We start from the raw sequence: 20,330 nt of genomic DNA, 5'->3' as shown, positions 1-20,330 counted from the left end.
CGCTGCGTGACACAGCAGCACCCAGCTAATGATAGCTCCGTCAGTCAGCGTTACACCATTCAATGACTTGAATGTCTTTCCTTCTGGGGTTCCGAGTCTCCATAGGTCAATAAGGACAGTCAAAAAATGAAGAAAAAAAAATGCACTGTAAAAAAAACATCTAACATGTGTTGATATTTGTTTAGGAGAAGATAGCAGCCCAGGGTAAGGATATCTCCGTCGTAGGAGGACATGGTACCTATTAGCATGTTTGTGCTTCATGTCAAAATCATCCTTAAGACCTCCCGAGTGGCGCAGTGGTCGCTGTGCTAGCTGTGCCACTAGAGAACCTGGTTTGAGTCCAGGCTCTGTCGCCGCCAGCCGCGACCGGGAGACCCATGGGGCGGCGCACAATTGGCCCAGCGTCGTCCGGGTTAGGGGAGGGTTTGGCCGGCAGGGATGATCCTGTCCCATCGCACACTAGCGACTCCTGTGGCGGGCTGGGCGCAATGCACACTGACATGGTCGCCAGGTGTGTACGGTGTTTCCTCCGACACATTGGTGCGGCTGGCTTCCTGGTTGAGTGGGTGTTGTGTCAAGAAGCAGTGCGGCTTGGCTGGGTTGTGTTTCGGAGGACGCACGGCTCTCGAACTTCACCTTTCCTGAGTCCGTATGGGAGTTGCAGCGATGGGACAGGACTATAACTACCAATTGGATACCTCAAAAAAGGGGCAAAAAAATTATTAAAAAATCACAAGTTGATTCTGTGGCTCAATGAAGTTACTTATGGATGATTTGGACATGACGCGCAAAATGCTAATATAGGACCATAGACTTTGTGCAACAAATGAAAAAACGTTAGCATTTGAAACAGTGGCCATGTAAACAAAACCAAAGCATGGATTGCTGTCATGCATTGTCCATAGATTGCTTCAAAGTTCAATGCAGATGTTTTTATCTCAATATCAAATCCTTTCTGGGTAACAATTAAGTGCCTTACTGTGATTCTATTCAATTAAAATGGTCAAAAAGAAACAAAAATAGCTTCGTGCGTGGCAAAGCTCAATTTCTCAATAAATAATTTAGCTAGGAATGTCTGGAGTGGTCTGAGTGGGGAAAGGGAAAACTGAAAACTAGCTGTTATTGGCAGAGAGGTTTGGAACGTTCTTTCTTATTTGTCTATTAACAAATCCACCATGCAGGCCAAAGCTCCATCCCACCAAAACAGGCTGAATTTTCAGCTTTTACACTGAAAGGGTATTATCAAAATGTTTACAATTTCACAGTGTTATTCCAACCTATGGAAATGTATATAAAACTAGTTTGACTGCACTGGGCCTTTAAGGAAACCGATGTGTTATTTTGCAATTTGGGTGAACTACCCCTTTAACTTTTGTAGCTTGTACACAACGCTTGTAAAACTATTGGCGTTACACAAATAGTTATTGTGCACCCTGGCTGATCCTAGGACAAATGGGACAAGGGTTGCAAAATTCTTTACAAAAATGTTCAGGTTTTCCAGAAATCCTGGTTGTAGGATTCTTGATTTCCTGCTCTTTCCTTCCTGATTCCCGTAATCTTCCAACTGGGAATTTTGGGAAAGTTACTGTAATATGCAACCCTAACTGAAAGTATATAATTGAACAGACTATTGTCAGGCCTTTTTTTTAATTACTTTATTTTTCCAGAATAAAGTTCTCTCTCTCTGCCCCTTCCCCTCTCTTTTCACCTTTTATCTCTCACACTCTCTGTGTCTCCAACTTCTCATCAGCCTTTATTTCAGCTCATTAAAAGCGTGTCCACAGACACCTAGCTCATCCCTCTGCTCACTCAACCTTTCACTCGCAAGATGTTCAGCATTAGAGCGGCACACACCGGCAAAACCACACACACACTCTCTCACCTCAAACACGGCCAGTGCGTAGGGGTGTCCCAGTCTCTCTGAGGAGGACAGGTGTGTCCTGCGGTGAGCCCCGTTCAGGTCCACGCTGGAGATGAGGTGCAGCTTGGAGTCCACCCAGTACAGACGCCTGTTGGCTACATCTGACGCGCGCACACACACACACACACACATTGATGGCCCCTTGGGCAGACATATAGCTCCGAAAACACTGCTCATTATAATATTTAGTCAAACGATCAATTGGGGTTATATCAAGAAGTTTCAACTCGAAGGAGATGAGTTATCAACTGTAAAAGTCTAAGTTCACTATGTAACAAAACTAGTGAAAACCAAACAAAAACAAAAGAAAGAAACTAAGGAAAAGCACTTTACAAATGGACTGTATTCCCATTATTAACATTGGAACTGCTAAAGCAGTTATTTTGACTGCTCCTTGATTTTTCCAAGATAAGTCTATATAACACATCGTCAGTGTTAGAATCGTAACATCACAAACAGAACTGGGGTTATAACCGGTTTTAGGAGGGCATGTCATTTTTTGAATGGTTTTCCCCCGCTGACCCTCCTTTTCCCGACAGTTTGGCCTGCTCCGCTCCTTCTCCCCAGCTGATAATCACCCCGATAACTGCCTCGATACTGAACCTAAACTATACCGAAACTAATTTTAACCCATATAACAACAGAGTAAATATATTAAGTCAAGTATGATTGGCGAAAGGGGCAGAATGGGTGAGTTGATGAGCGAGCGGAAGTGAATGATGCATAATTATGTAATCACCAATTGTGAATGAAGAACAGGGCGGGCCATTCTATTGCATTGGTATACTCTAATCATAATCTCTAAATGGTATGTACCCTATATCAGTCCACCAAATCAAAGCAGTCTTATCAGCCTACTCTGACCTACTTGGAGTAGGCTACACAGTGAGGGCATGCGTAATTGTACATGCTGAACAGCTTCCAACACCTGGGAAAATATCCACATCGGGCAGAAGGTGAGCGAGTGTAGGAGAATGTGGTGATGAGGCTTGTAGAACCTTAAGTTGGCAAGGGGAGAAATGTCACCATGGGCAATATCTTCACTTCACCATGGAACATTTCTTCACTTCACTGTCATTGGCAAACAACTACTGCAAAGAAAACAAGCCTAGTTGGCACCATGAACGAAGCCTGCACAGCCGAAAACCGGAGACTATTAAGCACTACAAGCAAACAAAGGTATGTTAAAGTGCTTCAAGCAAGTGAAGGTTACGAAGAATGTATCAACTATTAGGACAAGGGATAACGCACTCAATGTAAGCACGAGCTGACAATAATTAACTATTTTTTTTACTACTGTCATATTGACACATTCATTATAATTCATTATAATGCCAGAGGTGGTGAAAGTAGGAAACAACATCTCCACCTCGCTGACCATCAACATTAGGGCCCCACAAGGGTGCGTGCTCAGCCCCATCCTGTACTCCCTGTTCACCCACGACTGCGTGGCCATGCACGCCTCCAACTCAATCATCAAGTTTGCAGACGACACAACAGTAGTGGGCTTGATTACAAAAAATGACGAGATAGCCTACAGGGAGGAGGTGAGGGCACTCAGAGTGTGGTGTCAGGAAAACAACCTCTCACTCAACGTCAACAAAACAAAGGAGATGATCGTGGACTTTAGGAAGCAGCTGAGGGAGCACCCCCCTATCCACATTGAAGGGACAGCAGTGGAGAAGGTGGAAAGTTTTAAGTTCCTCGGTGTACACATCTACGACAAACTGAAATGGTCCACCCACACAGACAGTGTGGTGAAGAACGCGCAACAGCACCTCTTCAACCTCAGGGGGCTGAGGACATTTGGCTTGTCACCCAAAACTCTGACTAACTTTTACAGATCCACAATCGAGAGCATCCTGTCGGGCTGTATCACAGCTTGGTACGGCAACTGCTCCGCCCTCAACCGCAAGGCCCTCCAGAGGGGGAAAACTACCTACCCTCCATGACACCTATAGCACCCGATGTCACAGGAAGGCAAAAAAGATCAAAGACAACAACCACCCGAGCCACTGCCTGTTCACATCGCTACCATCCAGAAGGAAAGGTCAGTACAGGTGCATCAAAGCTGGGACCGAGAGACTGAAGAACAGCTTCTATCTCAAGGCCATCAGACTGCTAAACAGCAATCACTAACTCAGAGAGGCTGCTGCCTACATGGAAACCCAATCACTGGCCACTTTAACAAGTGGATCACTAGTCACTTTAAATAATGCCACTTTATATAATGCCACTTCAATAATGTTTACATATCTTACATTACTCATATCTTATGTACTGTTGAAGTCGGAAGTTTATATACACCTTAGCCAAATACATTTAAACTCAGTTTTTCACCATTCCTGACATTTAATCCTAATAAAAAGTCCCTGTCTTAAGTCAGTTAGGATCACCACTTTAATTTAAGAATGTGAAATGTCAGAATAATAGTAGAGAGAATGATTTCTTTCAGCTTTTATTTTTTTCATCACATTCCCAGTGGGTCAGAAGTTTACATACACTCAATTAGTATTTGGTAGCATTGCCTTTAAATTGTTTAATTCGGGTCAAACGTTTCGGGTAGCCTTCCACAAGCTTCCCACAATAAATTGGGTGAATTTTGGCCCATTCCTCCTGACAGAGCTGGTGTAACTGAGTCAGGTTTGTAGGGCTCCTTGCTCGCACACGATTTTTCAGTTCGGCCCACAAATTTTCTATAGGATTGAGGTCAGGGCTTTGTGATGGCCACTCCAATACCTTGACTTTGTTGTCATTAAGACATTTTGCCACAACTTTGGAAGTATGCTTGGGGTTACTTATTTGCAACCAAGCTTTAACTTCCAGACTGATGTCTTGATGTTGCCTCAATATATCCACATAATTTCCATCCTCATGACACCATCTATTTTGTGAAGTACACCAGTCCCTCCTGCAGCAAAGCACCCCCACAACATGATGCTGCCATCCCCGTGCTTCACGGTTGGGATGGTGTACTTCAGCTTGCAAGCGTCCCCCTTTTTCCTCCAAACATAATGATGGTCATCATGGCCAAACTGTTCTATTTTTGTTTCATCAGAACAGAGGACTTTTCTCCATGTGCCGTTGCAAATCATAGTCTTTTTTAGGCGGTTCTGGAGCAGTGGCTTCTTCCTTGCTGAGTGGCCTTTCAGGTTATGTCGATATAGGACTCGTTTTACTGTGGACATAGATTATTTTGTACCCGTTTCCTCCAGCATCGTCACAAGGTCCTTTGCTGTTGTTCTGGGACTGATTTCCACTTTTTGCACAAAAGTACATTCATCTCTAGGAGACAGAACGCGTCTCCTTCCTGAGCGGTATGACGGATGCATGGTCCCATGGTGTTTATACTTGTGTACTATTGTTTGTACAGATGAACGTGGTACCTTCAGGCATTTGGAAATTGCTCCCAAGGATGACGCAGACTTGTGGAGGTCTTGGCTGATTTCTTTGGATTTTCTCATGATGTCAAGCAAAGAAGCACTGAGTTTGAAGGTGGGCCTTGAAATACATCCACAGGTACACCTCCAATTGACTCAAATGATGCCAATTAGCCTAACAGAAGCTTCTAAAGCCATGACATCATTTTCTGGCACAGTCAACTTAGTGTATGTAAACTTCTGACCTACTGGAATTGTGATACAGTGAATTATAAGTGAAATAATCTGTCTGTAAACAATTGTTAGAAAAATTACTTGTGTCATGCACAAAGTAGATGTCCTAACCGACTAGCTAAAACTATAGTTTGTTAACAAGAAATTTGTGGAGTGGTTGAAAAACAAGTTTTAATGACAACAACCTAAGTGTATGTAAACTTCCGACTTCAACTGTATATACTGTATTTTATACCATCTATTGCACCTTGCTGTCGCGTGTGCTCCCTCTCCGGCCTCTAGGTCACCAGGCTGCTCGTTAGGGTGCACACCTGTCACCAGCGTTACGCGCATAATGACACTCACCTGGACTCCATCACCTCCTTGATTACCTGCGCTTTATATGTCACTCCCTTTGGTTTCTTCCCCAGTCGTCATTGTAGCTGTTTCATGTCGGTGCGCTGTTAGTGTTTCTTTTTTTGTTCATTTATTTATTAAATGTATTCACTCCCTGAACTTGCTTCTCGACTCTCAACGTACATCGTTACAGAATGACGACTCAACAAAGGGAAGCATCAGGGCTTTTTTTGTGTGTTGGGGGTGATGTCGGGTCCGGGTGTTGGAGCCGGAGCTACCTGGGAGGCCTCAGCCGGTTTGATCGGTTCCCATGCCTAACCTGGGTGAACAGATTCCCGTGGCTCAACTTAGGCAACCGGGGAGTTCTCAGCCGGCTTATCAGGCTCTCACTCCTCAGCCGGTTCGTCAGGTTTCTGCGCCTCAGCAGAGGCGACCGGGGATCCGGAGCGGACCGGGATCGTCCCTGTGGTTGCGGTCCTGCGGCTGAAACCGAACGCGCCGGGGAGGGGGTACTGTCACTTATGGTGTCTCTCCGGTGCTCTAGGTCATCATGCTCCCACGCCTCAGCCGGATCGACAGGTTCCCCAGCCTTAGCAGAGGTGACCGGTCCACTCCTGATCCCCGGGATCATCATCTTGGTCGGCGTCCCTGGAGCCGCGCGTCGGGGAGGGGGTACTGTCACGTGTGCTCCCTCTCTGGCCTCTAGGTCACCAGGCTGCTCGTTAGGGTGCACACCTGTCACCAGCGTTACGCGCATAATGACATTCACCTGGACTCCATCACCTCCTTGATTACCTGCGCTTTATATGTCACTCCCTTTGGTTTCTTCCCCAGTCGTCATTGTAGCTGTTTCATGTCGGTGCGCTGTTTGTGTTACTTGTTTTGTTCATTTATTTATTAAATGTATTCACTCTCTGAACTTTCTTCCACACTCAGCGTACATCGTTACCCTTGCCTATGCTGCTCGGCCATCGCTCATCCATATACTTATATGTACATATTCTCATTCACCCCTTTTAGATTTGTGTGTATTAGGTAGTTGTTGGGGAACTGTTAGATGACTTGTTAGATATTACTGCACTATCGGAACCAGAAGCACAAGCATTTCGCTACCCTCACATTAACATCTGCTAACCATGTGTATGTGACCAATAAAATTTGCTTTGATTTGAATGCTTTTGTACTGATTTTCACTATTTATCAAGGCCACTTGGCGCTCATAATGATGTTTAGGCTACTGATGTTTTCATCATTTGACCCTGCGTCTTGGGTGGTTGGGGTATTTGTTTTATTTTGTCGTTATAAAAAGAAGCTGTTACCGTGTTCCAACACATGCTTTCTGTTTCACAGTTGTAACAAAGGCCCTCCATGAATAAAATTGATTGAACACTTGAATTTTGTGTTTTTACAAAAAGCCTGCATAACACGTGGTCTTCCTGTCTGGGTTGGCGCCCCCCCCTTGGGTTGTGCCGTGGCGGAGTTCTTTGTGGGCTATACTCGGCCTTGTCTTCGGACGGTAAGTTGGTGGTTGTAGATATCCCTCTAGTGGTGTGGGGGCTGTGCTTTGGCATAGTGGGTGGGGTTATATCCTGCCTGTTTGGCCCTGTCCGGGGGTATCATCGGATGGGGCCACAGTGTCTTCTGATCCCTCCTGTCTCAGCCTCCAGTATTTATGCTGCAGTAGTTTATGTGTCGGGGGGCTAGGGTCAGTCTGTTACATCTGGAGTATTCTCTTGTCTTATCCGGTGTCCTGTGTGAATGTAAATATGCTCTCTCTAATTCTCTCTTTCTCTCTTTCTTTCTTTCTCTCGGAGGACCTGAGCCCTAGGACCATGCCTCAGGACTACCTGGCATGATGACTCCTTGCTGTCCCCAGTCCACCTGGCCATGCTGCTGCTCCAGTTTCAACTGTTCTGCCTGCGGCTACGGAATCCTGACCTGTTCACCGGACGTGCTTGTTGCACCCTCGACAATTACTATGATTATTATTATTTGACCATGCTGGTCATTTACGAACATTTTAACATCTTGACCATGTTCTGTTATAATATCCACCCGGCACAGCCAGAAGAGGACTGGCCACCCCTCATAGCCTGGTTCCTCTCTAGGTTTCTTCCTAGGTTTTTGGCCTTTCTCAGGAGTTTTTCCTAGGGAGTTTTTCCCAGCCACCGTGCTTCTTTCACATGCATTGCTTGCTGTTTGGGGTTTTAGGCTGGGTTTCTGTACAGCACTTTGAGATTTCAGCTGATGTACGAAGGGCTATATAAATAAATTTGATTTGATTTTGATTTGATTTAATAACATAATGAAAATTCTGTTGTGTTATAAAATAATAATAATAGTATTCCAAATGTTACCCAAGGCCTTATTATTTTTGTGATAGCATATATGAAATGTATTAATTACACTGTTGAGGCCCAGAGGTTCTAGTGTTAAAAGGTTTCTAAGGCGCACAGATATAGAGGATAAAATATTTTGAAGCTTGCTTGAAAAATACATATTGTTAAAACCAAAGTATTTCAGCAAATGCTTTCAACAGTGTATATCTAACACGGCGCCTCCTCTTGACAACGCTTTGCTCCAACGCTTCGTTCCAACACAAACGCTTCGCTTGAAATTTGCATAAAGTAGAGCAGAGCTAAACTTTTTCTACCACTCCGCTAGCAGGATTCCCGACGCTTACCTTCCTTACAATCCCCCGCATATTTCTCTGGGGGCAGAACTTCTAATGCCGAATTTGTTGTTGGTGAAAACCCACTGTAAGGCACTCACATAAAAGTGGTGTTGTGTAAACCCCCCGTGTGTGTGTGCGTGCGTGTGTGCGTCTGGGTCTGTCTGGATCTGTGTGTGTATGTGTGTGTATATATGTGAGTCTGTAAGTCTGTGAGAGTGTGCGCGCCCTCTTACCTAGGGTGATGCCGTTGGGCCACTCGATGTTATCTGACACCAAGACCTGTCGGTCCACCCCATTCATCCCAGCCTTTTCGATCTTGGCCCGGGTGCCCCAGTCAGACCAGTACATGAACCTGGGCAGAGGAATGGTGGTCCTCTGTAGATCAGTTGGTAGAGCGCTTGCAAAGCCAGGATAGTGGGTTGATCCCCGTGACCACCATTATGTAAAATGTATGCCTGCATGACTAAGTCGGTTTGGAAAAAAGCACCTGCTAAATGGCATATATTATGATATTCTAGGGAAACCAACACGAAATCAAGCTGTTTACTGCTGTATGCATGTTTACACAGACAGACATACTCTCTACGTATTGACAAACATTCACATCGGTGTCCAACTCATGCTCGTTCGTCATTATTGACGACAATGACATAATATTAAAACATATCACAAGTACAGTGAATGTGCTGACAGCTGGTGAGGTCAATCTGTGCCTGTAACACTCTGTGGCGCAGTGGACATTATATATTATTGGTGGAAGTTCTGCCAGAGCAGGAGCTACTTGTTTTTCACTTGTGCTCTTGTCTTTTCAACATGGCATTGTTGGCCTTCTTCATTTACGAGGTGGTTGCGCCAACACGACCACAAACCAACACACGGACCCCCACACTTACCCGTGCTGAGGGTCCAGGGCTATGGCTCTGGGCTCGCTGAGTTCCGTGTCCACCAGCACCCTCCTCTTGAGGCCGTCGTAGGCTGAGGCCACCGAGACGGTCTTGTGGCCCGAGTCGGTCCAGTAAAGGTTGTGCTGCACCCAGTCTAGGGCCAGGCCCTCGGGGGAGAGGAGCGAGCCAGAGTCCACCAGGGTCACCTGCTGGGACGTGACACTGGCCTCGGGGATCAGAGCACTGGGGGAGAGAGGGGGACATGTGAATATGGTAATAGATACGGGTGTAAAAAGAAACGCTTGAGAATCACACTCAAAGACTTGCACCAGCTACCTCAAAAGTAATAGCCAGGATTCAACACAGATAGACAACCTGTGCACTGTGATTGAATTTTAAAGGGGATTTATACTTGAGCAAACATCAGACTGGTAACGGTCTGCCAGAGGAGATTTATATCCCTGCTGAAGACACTTTTATAAAGATTCTTTTAAATCACATGAACAGGTTATTATATTGTGGCATTAAGTTTTGCATCTCGCCTTTTTTGGTTTTTCCTTTTCATGTTTTGAGCGCGAGTAGCCCTACTAACCCTACCGGTAAATGTATTATGTTGCGGCAAACACAACAGTTGGAACTTAATTTGGCCAAAGAAAATGGCAGAACGTAATGAAACAAAACACTTGTTGCATATTTAAATCTATGATTTCAATCATACATTGAAATCATAGATTTAAATATGCAACAAGTGTTTTGTTTCATTACGTTCTGCCATTTTCTTTGGCCAAATTAAGTTCCAACTGTTAATGCCACAATATAATAACCTGTTCATGTGTTCCCTATAAACCATGACTTGACTTACTTTTGATACTACCCTAATAAAGTTGTCAAGGTTTGATGTGGTATGGCTATTAGTAGGATTAGCTACTGCAGGCCTATGAAGGCAGAATGCATCAGCCCTCCAACTGGCCCCGACAGTTGAACTTGAGGTGATGAAGAATGTTTTAGGCCTACCAGAGTTCATCCTTTAATCTAACAATATAATATTATAAAACATATTGTGATTGAAAATGAACAGATTAGCTTCCTTCTGTATGCTTTATCTGTATAGCAGAAGCATGTTGGTGTTGGGAACATATTGCCGGCATATCTCTATCTTTCTCTTGGTCTCTCTAGGGCTAGGGGTAAGCTTCTCTTCCTTTATATATATTTTTGCAATATTAATGCCCTGATGAATTTAGCGCTTAAATCTCTGAGGGGGGCAATTCATGTTTTAGGAAAGTAAAAACCAATAAAACAATAGTCTATGAAGTTTTGAATATGCTACACATCGAAACACAACAAATATTTTGTTGTTGTTGTTATACGCAATTTTTAAGGACACGTAACTGTGGATCATTTGGACAGTATCGCTTGTTTATTGATGGCGCTGGCAGCACCCAGTCGGAGGTTTCTTTCGCTCTTTCGTTCTACTCTCAGATCTTAATGTGTCTCTGGGATCCGAACCAGCACGGGTCTGTTTGGGTCTTATTTTCAACAGGCCTTTTCAGAACGGGTCTGACTGTCCTCGGGTTCATTCTGAGCGGGTCTGTTTTTTTTTAATGTATTAATGCATATCGGGTCGGGTGGGAAAGCCACAGATCCATTTCAGAACAGACTTAACTTTTTGGACCCGTGCAGACTTCTAGTGCACAGGTCAGTAATCTGTGTTGGTTTGAATCTCTGCCTCAGTTGCTGATGGTCCTAGTGGTGCCAGTAACAGAGTGACACTTGTGGCAGGCCATGGCTTAACGAAATAAATGAACCTTGTGTTAATTTAAAAGGGTTCATCTCACAGTCAGTCTCTGTAGGTGAGACACTGTATCCAGAATAGCAGCTGTCCACACAGGGAGCTGTCCTACAAGCTAATGACTGGGCACTTTTACAACAGGGGAGATGAGTATAGGTAATGGGTATAGATTCCAGTTCTCTGATATACTGTCCCAATTAGCACACTCCCAGGTGGGATAAGAGACACCAGGTAGAGGTTAGAGAGGTATGCGGGATAAAACAAATGAGTTCATTAAATGTGACTGGCTCCCACTCAAATAGGAAAAAATGATAATATAATAATTTATATAATCCACTAGATTAATCCATATTAATCCAATCCATCTGTGTTGAAATGCGTTCAGATGAACAACTTTTGAAATATATTTATTTTTCAAGACAAACATTTTCAAAAGCAAAGCAATCCTAAGAGGTGATTGCATAAGGACATTAGTGAGTGAGGGAGCGAGTGATTGTCCTTCCCAAAGTTCATAGGTTAACTACCCGGAAAGGGGTCAGATTTTTTTTCCTCAAAGTTCCCAGGTGGGAATCAGGAGGCAATGCTTCAATTGGAAATCCTTCAAGTAGGATTTCTGAAAAACCTGTGAACTTGGGGAAGGTTTCAGGAATTTTGTAAATTGCAACCCTAAGGTCAAGTGTCAGAACCAGTACCTGTAGATGTTGCGGTGGAAGCGGTCGCACCAGAACAGGCGGTTATTGGCCACGTCTATGTCAAGCGCCACAGCGTTTTTCTGGGTTGCCAGCACCTGGCTGTAATCCTTCTTCACTGGGTCCACCCGACGGATCTCATGGCGGTTGGTGAACATCAGGTAGGGCGACTTCCCTGTAGAAGGGAAAGTGGAGAGGTCAACTTATTTTGCCCATATTCTTTGGCCAGAATTCATATTCTATGGCCTATCTTCCTGGGGTCTTTCTAGGGAAGGGGTGTAAAAGTATTCACACCCCTTAACTTTTCCAATCAAATCTCATTTTATTTGTCACATGCGCCGAATACAACAGGTGTAAAACTTACAGTGAAATACTTACTTACAAGCCCCTAACCAACAATGCAGTTTTAAGAAAATAAGAGTTAATAAAACGTTTACTAGATAAACTAAGGTAAAAAATTAACACAATAAAAAAACAATAACGAGGCTATATACAGGGGGTACCGGTACTGAGTCAATGTGTGGGGGTACAGGTTAGTCAAGGTAAATTAGGTAATATGTACATGTAGGTAGGGGTAAACAGTGAGTAGCAGCAGTGTAAAATGCAAATAGTCAATTTGATTAAATATGGCTCGGGGGTAGAAGCTGTTAAGTAGCCTTACCCCGAAAGACTTACCGAGAAAGACTCACGGCTGTAAACCATTCTACTGTCAATGTTTGTCTATGGAGATTGCAAGGCTGTGTGTTAGACTTTATACACCTGTCAGCAACGGGTGTGGCTGAAATAGCCGAGTCCACATAGCGTACATGATACGCAAGTGCACACTGTATATACGCTTGCCAGCTTGCCAGGCACACACACTGAACCCCCCCCCCAAAAAAATTAAAACAGCTCAAAAGCTAGTGGAGCAGGATAAAGAAACATTATCTAATTAAACCACACTACTTTCCTATCTAGCTTTAGCGACAGATTGACGTATTTACATTCTGAATCAATCTAATTACGCTCACATGCCCTCGAGGCACCAAGGTGAGTCACAGCAGTTTAGCCCATTACAACAAATTATTTCTAATAGCGTGACATGAGTACCTCTCCAAATAACAATGCCAAGAGGGTAATTTCTGTAATTCTTGTCTCCTCAGAAAATAATCCCCAAAAGCTTGAAGAGAGAGAGAGGAATTGAGAAGAGGCCATGTTTACATTCTTAAAAAAAAACATTTCCTAATTGGAAGGAGTGGGAGAGTTACACACAACGCTCATTCACCGACTAAAGAAGCAGTGGTTTGTGTGTGTGTGTGTGTGTGTGTGTGTCAGTGAGTGAGTGAGTGTAACTAAAGTAGCAGCGGGTCCCTCAAGCCTGTCGACTGCTGTGATATTACTGTCATTAAAATGCACTAATATAATTAAGCACGGCTGGGCTGTGTGTGTGTGTAAGTATGAGAGTGTGTATCTCTGTGTGTGTGGGTGTGTGTGTGTGAGAATCAGTAGTCATACTGATACTTGTTAGGTGTTTTAGATGAACTACGCACCAACCCAGGTGCATGAAAAGACAATGAGGAACAACAAGATCACTCAGAGGAAAACTTAAGTGCTTCTTTGTTATCAAAAACCAATATGGCATTAAAACCATTATATGGGTGCTAAGGGTCTTGTTTCTTTCCTGAAATACAGAAACACCTAATTGAACCTCTTGGGTGCTTGTTGATGCAGCAAACAGAGAGCGGATATAACCTTATGTCCTCTGTATAAATATTTGATTTTTTCTCCAGCTCCTGTGCCACACATCCATAGACACTAGATCTCAGGAGAATGGATATGAACAACGCTGAAAGTGCCACCTTGCTATCTGATAGTCTAGGTAGAATTTTAACCATACTGCTTATACCTATCCAATTCTTTCAGATCTACATGAGTGCTTAAGGGGTATGGGCTAGGGATCGGTTTGGGGTTCATCTCTTTTCCTCCTCCCTCCCTCCCTCCCTCCCTCCCTCCCTCCCTCCCTATCCCCCTTCCCTCCCGCTGTCACTCACCCTCTGCCTTGCCGGTCTTGGTGACGGGGTCCATCTCATAGCCTTCATAGCACTCATACTTGATGTCTCTACCTCCCTCTCTCTGTCCTTCCCTTCATCCCTTCCTCCCTCTGCATCAACCCTCACTCTCTCCCTTCCCCCTTCCCTTCCGCTGTCACTCACCCTCTGCCTTGCAGGTCTTGGTGACGGGGTCCATCTCATAGCCTTGGTAGCACTCGCACTTGAAGTCTCCCTTGTAGTTGATGCAGATCTGGCTGCAGGCGTTGGGGCTCTCGCACTCATCAATGTCTAGGGCGGAATGGAAGAGGGGGTTATCAATCACACTGGACTCTAATGTGGAGGTGTGTGTGTTGGTTGGTTCTTATATCCTTGTGAGGACCTAAAATCCCCCAAAGTCCCCACAAGGATAGAAAAAAAAACAAGGACAATCCTCCCTCGTGGGGACATTTCCCGCGTCCCCATGAGGACAAAGGATATTTTAAGCTTAGGGGTTAGGTTTAGGTTTAGGGTTACAATTAGTGTTAGGGTAAGGAGTTAGTGGTTAGGTTTAGGTTTTATTTTTTATTTATTTATTTCACCTTCATTTAACCAGGTAGGCTAGTTGAGAACAAGTTCTCATTTGCAACTGCGACCTGGCCAAGATAAAGCATAGCAATTCGACACATACAACACAGAGTTACACAAGGAATAAACAAAACATACAGTCAATAATACAAAAGAAAAAAAGAAGAAAAAAAGTCTATATACAGTGAGTGCAAATGAGGTAAGATAAGGGAGATAAGGCAATAAATAGGCCATGGTGGCGAAGTAATTACAATATAGCAATTAAACACTGGAATGGTAGATGTGCAGAAGAGGAACGTGCAAGTAGAGATACTGGGGTGCAAAGGAGCAAGATAAATAAAATAAATACAGTAAGGGGATGAGGTAGATAGATGGGCTGTTTACAGATGGGCTATGTACAGGTGCAGTGATCTGTGAGCTGCTCTGACAGCTGGTGCTTAAAGCTTGTGAGGGAGATATGAGTCTCCAGCTTCAGTAATTTTTGCAGTTCGTTCCAGTCATTGGCAGCAGAGAACTGGAAGGAAAGGCGACCAAAGGAGGAATTGGCTTTGGGGGTGACCAGTGAGATATACCTGCTGGAGCGCGTGCTACGAGTGGGTGCTGCTATGGTGACCAGTGAGCTGAGATAAGGCGGGGCTTTACCTAGCAGAGACTTGTAGATAACCTGTAGCCAGTGGGTTTGGCGACGAGTATGAAGCAAGGGCCAACCAACGAGACCGTACAGGTCGCAGTGGTGGGTAGTGTATGGGGCTTTGGTGACAAAACGGATGGCACTGTGATAGTCTGCATTCAATTTGTTGAGTAGAGTGTTGGAGGCTATTTTATAGATGACATCGCCAAAGTCGAGGATCGGTAGGATGGTCAGTTTTACGAGGGTATGTTTGGCAGCATGAGATAAGGATGCTTTGTTGCGATATAGCAAGCCGATTCTAGATTTAATTTTGGATTGGAGATGCTTAATGTGAGTCTGGAAGGAGAGTTTACAGTCTAACCAGACACCTAGGTATTTGTAGTTATCCACGTATTCTAAGTCAGAGCCGTCCAGAGTAGTGATGCTGTTTTACTTGCATTTAAGAGCAGTTGGAGGCCACGGAAGGAGTGTTATACAGCATTGAAGCTCGTCTGGAGGTCAGTTAACACAGTGTCCAAAAAGGGGCCAGAAGTACACAAAATGGTGTCGTCTGCGTAGAGGTGGATCAGAGAATCACCAGCAGCAAGAGCGACATCATTGATGTATACAGATACAGAGAAGAGAGTCGGCCCGAGAATTGAACCCTGTGGCACCCCCATAGAGACTGCCAGAGGTCCGGACAACAGGCCCTCCGATTTGACAAACTGATCTGTTTCCGGTCACAACTTGCAGACTTGTTTACGCTGCTGTGCGTGTTTGTTGCAGATCTTACTTTGCTACCTAACGGTTTTTACTTTTTCATTACCGTATATTTTTACTTTTTACCCTCACTCAACTTTTTTCATTCAACTTTCTTACCCCGGAGGTTTTATCTGGACATGGTTCGTCAGGACTTCAAACAGCCGAAGCTAAGTATCATTAACATGATGCCTTCTAATTGCAGTCGTTGTACTTATAATATACAGGAGAACGATCGCCTTACGGCAAGGATAGCTGTGCTGCAAGCCCAGCTTCAGACGCAATCGTTAGGCAAGGGTAATTTCAGTGTAGGAAAGGATGAAACAGCGTCTGTGCCACCAGCAAGTACAGATAGTAACGTTAGTATTAACCCCCTCGCACGGTCCCCGCAGCCGGACAACTTTCTCATGGCTTCTGGAGGGAAACGCTGTAGGAATGCTCAACCGGTGTCGCTTATTCAGCCGACAGAAACTTTCAACCGGTTCTCCCCATTAAGTGAGTCGGAGTCGGAGGCCGAGACTTCTCTGGTCTCTACTCCTCCCGCTGTGGGGACTGAGACGCCGACGGCTCCCACCATTAGCTCTGACAAACTGAAAACCCTAGTCATTGGCGACTCCATTACCTGCAGTATTAGACTTAAAACGAATCATCCAGCGATCATACACTGTTTACCAGGGGGCAGGGCTACTGACGTTAAGGCTAATCTAAAGACGGTGCTGGCTAAAGCTAAAACTGGCGAGTGTAGAGAGTATAGAGATATTTTTATCCACGTCGGCACCAACGATGTTAGGATGAAACAGTCAGAGGTCACCAAGCGCAACATAGCTTCAGCGTGTAAATCAGCTAGAAAGATGTGTCGGCATCGAGTAATTGTCTCTGGCCCCCTCCCAGTTAGGGGGAGTGATGAGCTCTACAGCAGAGTCTCACAACTCAATCGCTGGATGAAAACTGTGTTCTGCCCCTCCCAAAAGATAGAATTTGTAAATAACTGGCCCTCTTTCTGGGACTCACCCACAAACAGGACCAAGCCTGGCCTGTTGAGGAGTGACGGACTCCATCCTAGCTGGAGGGGTGCTCTCATCTTATCTACGAACATAGACAGGGCTCTAACTCCTCTAGCTCCACAATGAAATAGGGTGCAGGCCAGGCAGCAGGCTGTTAGCCAGCCTGCCAGCTTAGTGGAGTCTGCCATTAGCACAGTCAGCGTAGTCAGCTCAGCTTTCCCCATTGAGACCGTGTCTGTGCCTCGATCTAGGTTGGGCAAAATTAAAAATGGCGGTGTTCGCTTTAGTAATCTCACTAGTATAAAGACCTCCTCCATTCCTGCCATTATTGAAAGAGATTGTGATACTTCACATCTCAAAATTGGGTTACTTAATGTTAGATCCCTCACTTCCAAGGCAGTTATAGTCAATGAACTAATCACTGATCATAATCTTGATGTGATTGGCCTGACTGAAACATGGCTTAAGCCTGATGAATTCACTGTGTTAAATGAGGCCTCACCCCCTGGTTACACTAGTGACCATACCCCCCGTGCATCCGGCAAAGGCGGAGGTGTTGCTAACATCTACGATAGCAAATTTCAATTTACAAAAAAAAAACAATGACGTTTTCGTCTTTTGAGCTTCTAGTCATGAAATCTATACAGCCTACTCACTCACTTTTTATAGCTACTGTTTACAGGCCTCCTGGGCCATATGCAGTGTTCCTCACTGAGTTCCCTGAATTCCTATCGGATCTTGTAGTCATAGCAGATAATATTCTAATTTTGCCGACTTTAACATTCACATGGAAAAGTCCACAGACCCACTCCAAAAGGCTTTCGGAGCCATCATCGACTCAGTGGGTTTTGTCCAACATGTCTCTGGACCTACTCACTGCCACAGTCATACTCTGGACCTAGTTTTGTCCCATGGAATAAATGTTGTGGATCTTAATGTTTTTCCTTATAATCCTGGATTATCGGACCACCATTTTATTGCGTTTACAATTGCAACAAATAATCTGCTCAGACCCCAACCAAGGAGCATTAAAAGTCGTGCTATAAATTCTCAGACAACCCAAAGATTCCTTGATGCCCTTCCAGACTCCCTCTGCCTACCCAAGGACGTCAGAGGACAAAAATCAGTTAACCACCTAACCGAGGAACTCAATTTAACCTTGCGCAATACCCTAGATGCAGTTGCACCCCTAAAAATTCAAAACATCTGTCATAAGAAACTAGCTCCCTGGTATACAGAAAAAACACGAGCTCTGAAGCAAGCTTCCAGAAAATTGGAACGGAAATGGCGCCACACCAAACTGGAAGTCTTCCGACTAGCTTGGAAAGACAGTACCGTGCAGTATCGAAGAGCCCTCACTGCTGCTCGATCATCCTATTTTTCCAACTTAATTGAGGAAAATAAGAACAATCCGAAATGTCTTTTTGATACTGTCGCAAAGCTAACTAAAAAGCAGCATTCGCAAATGGAGGGTGGCTTTCACTTCAGCAGTAATACATTTATGAACTTCTTTGAGGAAAAGATCATGATCATTAGAAAGCAAATTACGGACTCCTCTTTAAATCTGGGTATTCCTCCAAAGCTCCATTGTCCTGAGTCTGCACAACTCTGCCAGGACCTTGGCTCAAGGGAGATACTAAAGTGTTTTAGTACTATATCTCTTGACACAATGATGAAAATAATCATGGCCTCCAAACCCTCAAGCTGCATACTGGACCCTATTCCAACTAAACTACTGAAAGAGCTGCTTCCTGTGCTTGGCCCTCCTATGTTGAACATAATAAACGGCTCTCTATCCACCGGATGTGTACCAAGCTCACTAAAAGTGGCAGTAATAAAGCCTCTCTTGAAAAAGCCGAATCTTGACCCAGAAATTATAAAAAAACTATCGGCCTATATCGAATCTTCCATTCCTCTCAAAATTTGTAGAAAAAGCTGTTGCACAGCAACTCACTGCCTTCCTGAAGACAAACAATGTATACGAAACGCTTCAGTCTGGTTTTAGGCCCCATCATAGCACTGAGACTGCACTTGTGAAGGTGGTAAATTACCTTTTAATGACGTCAGACCGAGGCTCTGCATCTGTCCTCGTGCTCCTAGATCTTAGTGCCGCTTTTGATACCATCCATCACCACATTCTTTTGGAGAGATTGGAAACCCAAATTGGTCTACATGGACAAGTTCTGGCCTGGTTTAGATCTTATCTGTCGGAAAGATATCAGTTTGTCTCTGTGAATGGTTTGTCCTCTGACAAATCAATTGTAAATTTCGGTGTTCCTCAAGGTTCCGTTTTAGGACCACTATTGTTTTCACTATATATTTACCTCTTGGGAATGTCATTCGAAAACATAATGTTAAATTTCACTGCTATGCGGACGACACACAGCTGTACATTTCAATGAAACATGGTGAAGCTCCAAAATTGCCCTCGCTAGAAGCCTGTGTTTCAGACATAAGGAAGTGGATGGCTGCAAACTTTCTACTTTTAAACTCGGACAAAACAGAGATGCTTGTTCTAGGTCCCAAGAAACAAAGAGATCTTCTGTTCAATCTGACAATTAATCTGGATGGTTGTACAGTCGTCTCAAATAAAACTGTGAAGGACCACGGTGTTACTCTGGACCCTGATCTCTCTTTTGAAGAACATATCAAGGCTGTTTCAAGGACAGCTTTTTTCCATCTACGTAACATTGCAAAAATCAGAAACTTTCTGTCCAAAAATGACGCAGAAAAATTAATCCATGCTTTTGTTACTTCTAGGCTGGACTACTGCAATGCTCTACTTTCCGGCTACCCGGATAAAGCACTAAACAAACTTCAGTTAGTGCTAAATACGGCTGCTAGAATCCTGACTAGAACCAAAAAATTTGATCATATTACTCCAGTGCTAGCCTCCCTACACTGGCTACCTGTTAAGGCAAAGGCTGATTTCAAGGTTTTACTGCTAACCTACAAAGCATTACATGGGCTTGCTCCTACCTATCTTTCCGATTTGGTCCTGCCGTACATACCTACACATACGCTACGGTCACAAGACGCAGGCCTCCTAATTGTCCCTAGAATTTCTAAGCAAACGGCTGGAGGTAGGGCTTTCTCCTATAGAGCTCCATTTTTATGGAATGATCTGCCTACCCATGTGAGAGACGCAGACTCAGTCTCAACCTTTAAGTCTTTACTGAAGACTTATCTCTTCAGTAGGTCCTATGATTAAGTGTAGTCTGGCCCAGGAGTGTGAAGGTGAACGGAAAGGCTGGAGCAACGAACCGCCCTTGCTGTCTCTGCCTTGCCGGTTCCCCTCTTTCCACTGGGATTCTCTGCCTCTAACCCTATTACAGGGGCTGAGTGACTGACTTACTGGTGTTCTTCCATGCCGTCCATGGGAGGGGTGCGTCCCTTGAGTGGGTTGAGTCACTGACGTGGTCTTCCTGTCTGGGTTGGCGCCCCCCCCCCTTGGGT

At 44.5% G+C, this 20,330-nt stretch overlaps 1 protein-coding gene across 2 annotated transcripts in view; it reads right to left on the bottom strand.

The window, feature by feature from the left end:
* The window catches only part of LOC115156620 (low-density lipoprotein receptor-related protein 8), a 213,539-nt gene that overhangs the window by 18,398 nt on the left and 174,811 nt on the right, over positions 1-20,330 (bottom strand). For both annotated transcript variants that reach the window (XM_029704122.1, XM_029704123.1), the window contains exons 9-13: positions 14,100-14,225; positions 11,911-12,082; positions 9,439-9,672; positions 8,779-8,897; positions 1,883-2,022 (exon numbers count right to left, since the gene is read on the bottom strand). In XM_029704122.1, coding sequence (XP_029559982.1) covers positions 1,883-2,022; positions 8,779-8,897; positions 9,439-9,672; positions 11,911-12,082; positions 14,100-14,225 — 791 coding nt within the window. The remainder of the gene's footprint in view (positions 1-1,882; positions 2,023-8,778; positions 8,898-9,438; positions 9,673-11,910; positions 12,083-14,099; positions 14,226-20,330) is intronic.

Source organism: Salmo trutta, chromosome 21, assembly GCF_901001165.1.
Source record: "Salmo trutta chromosome 21, fSalTru1.1, whole genome shotgun sequence".
Classification (NCBI taxonomy): domain Eukaryota; kingdom Metazoa; phylum Chordata; class Actinopteri; order Salmoniformes; family Salmonidae; genus Salmo; species Salmo trutta.
The sequence above is the reverse complement of the archived record's forward strand: the minus strand, read 5'-3'. Positions and strand labels throughout refer to the sequence as shown.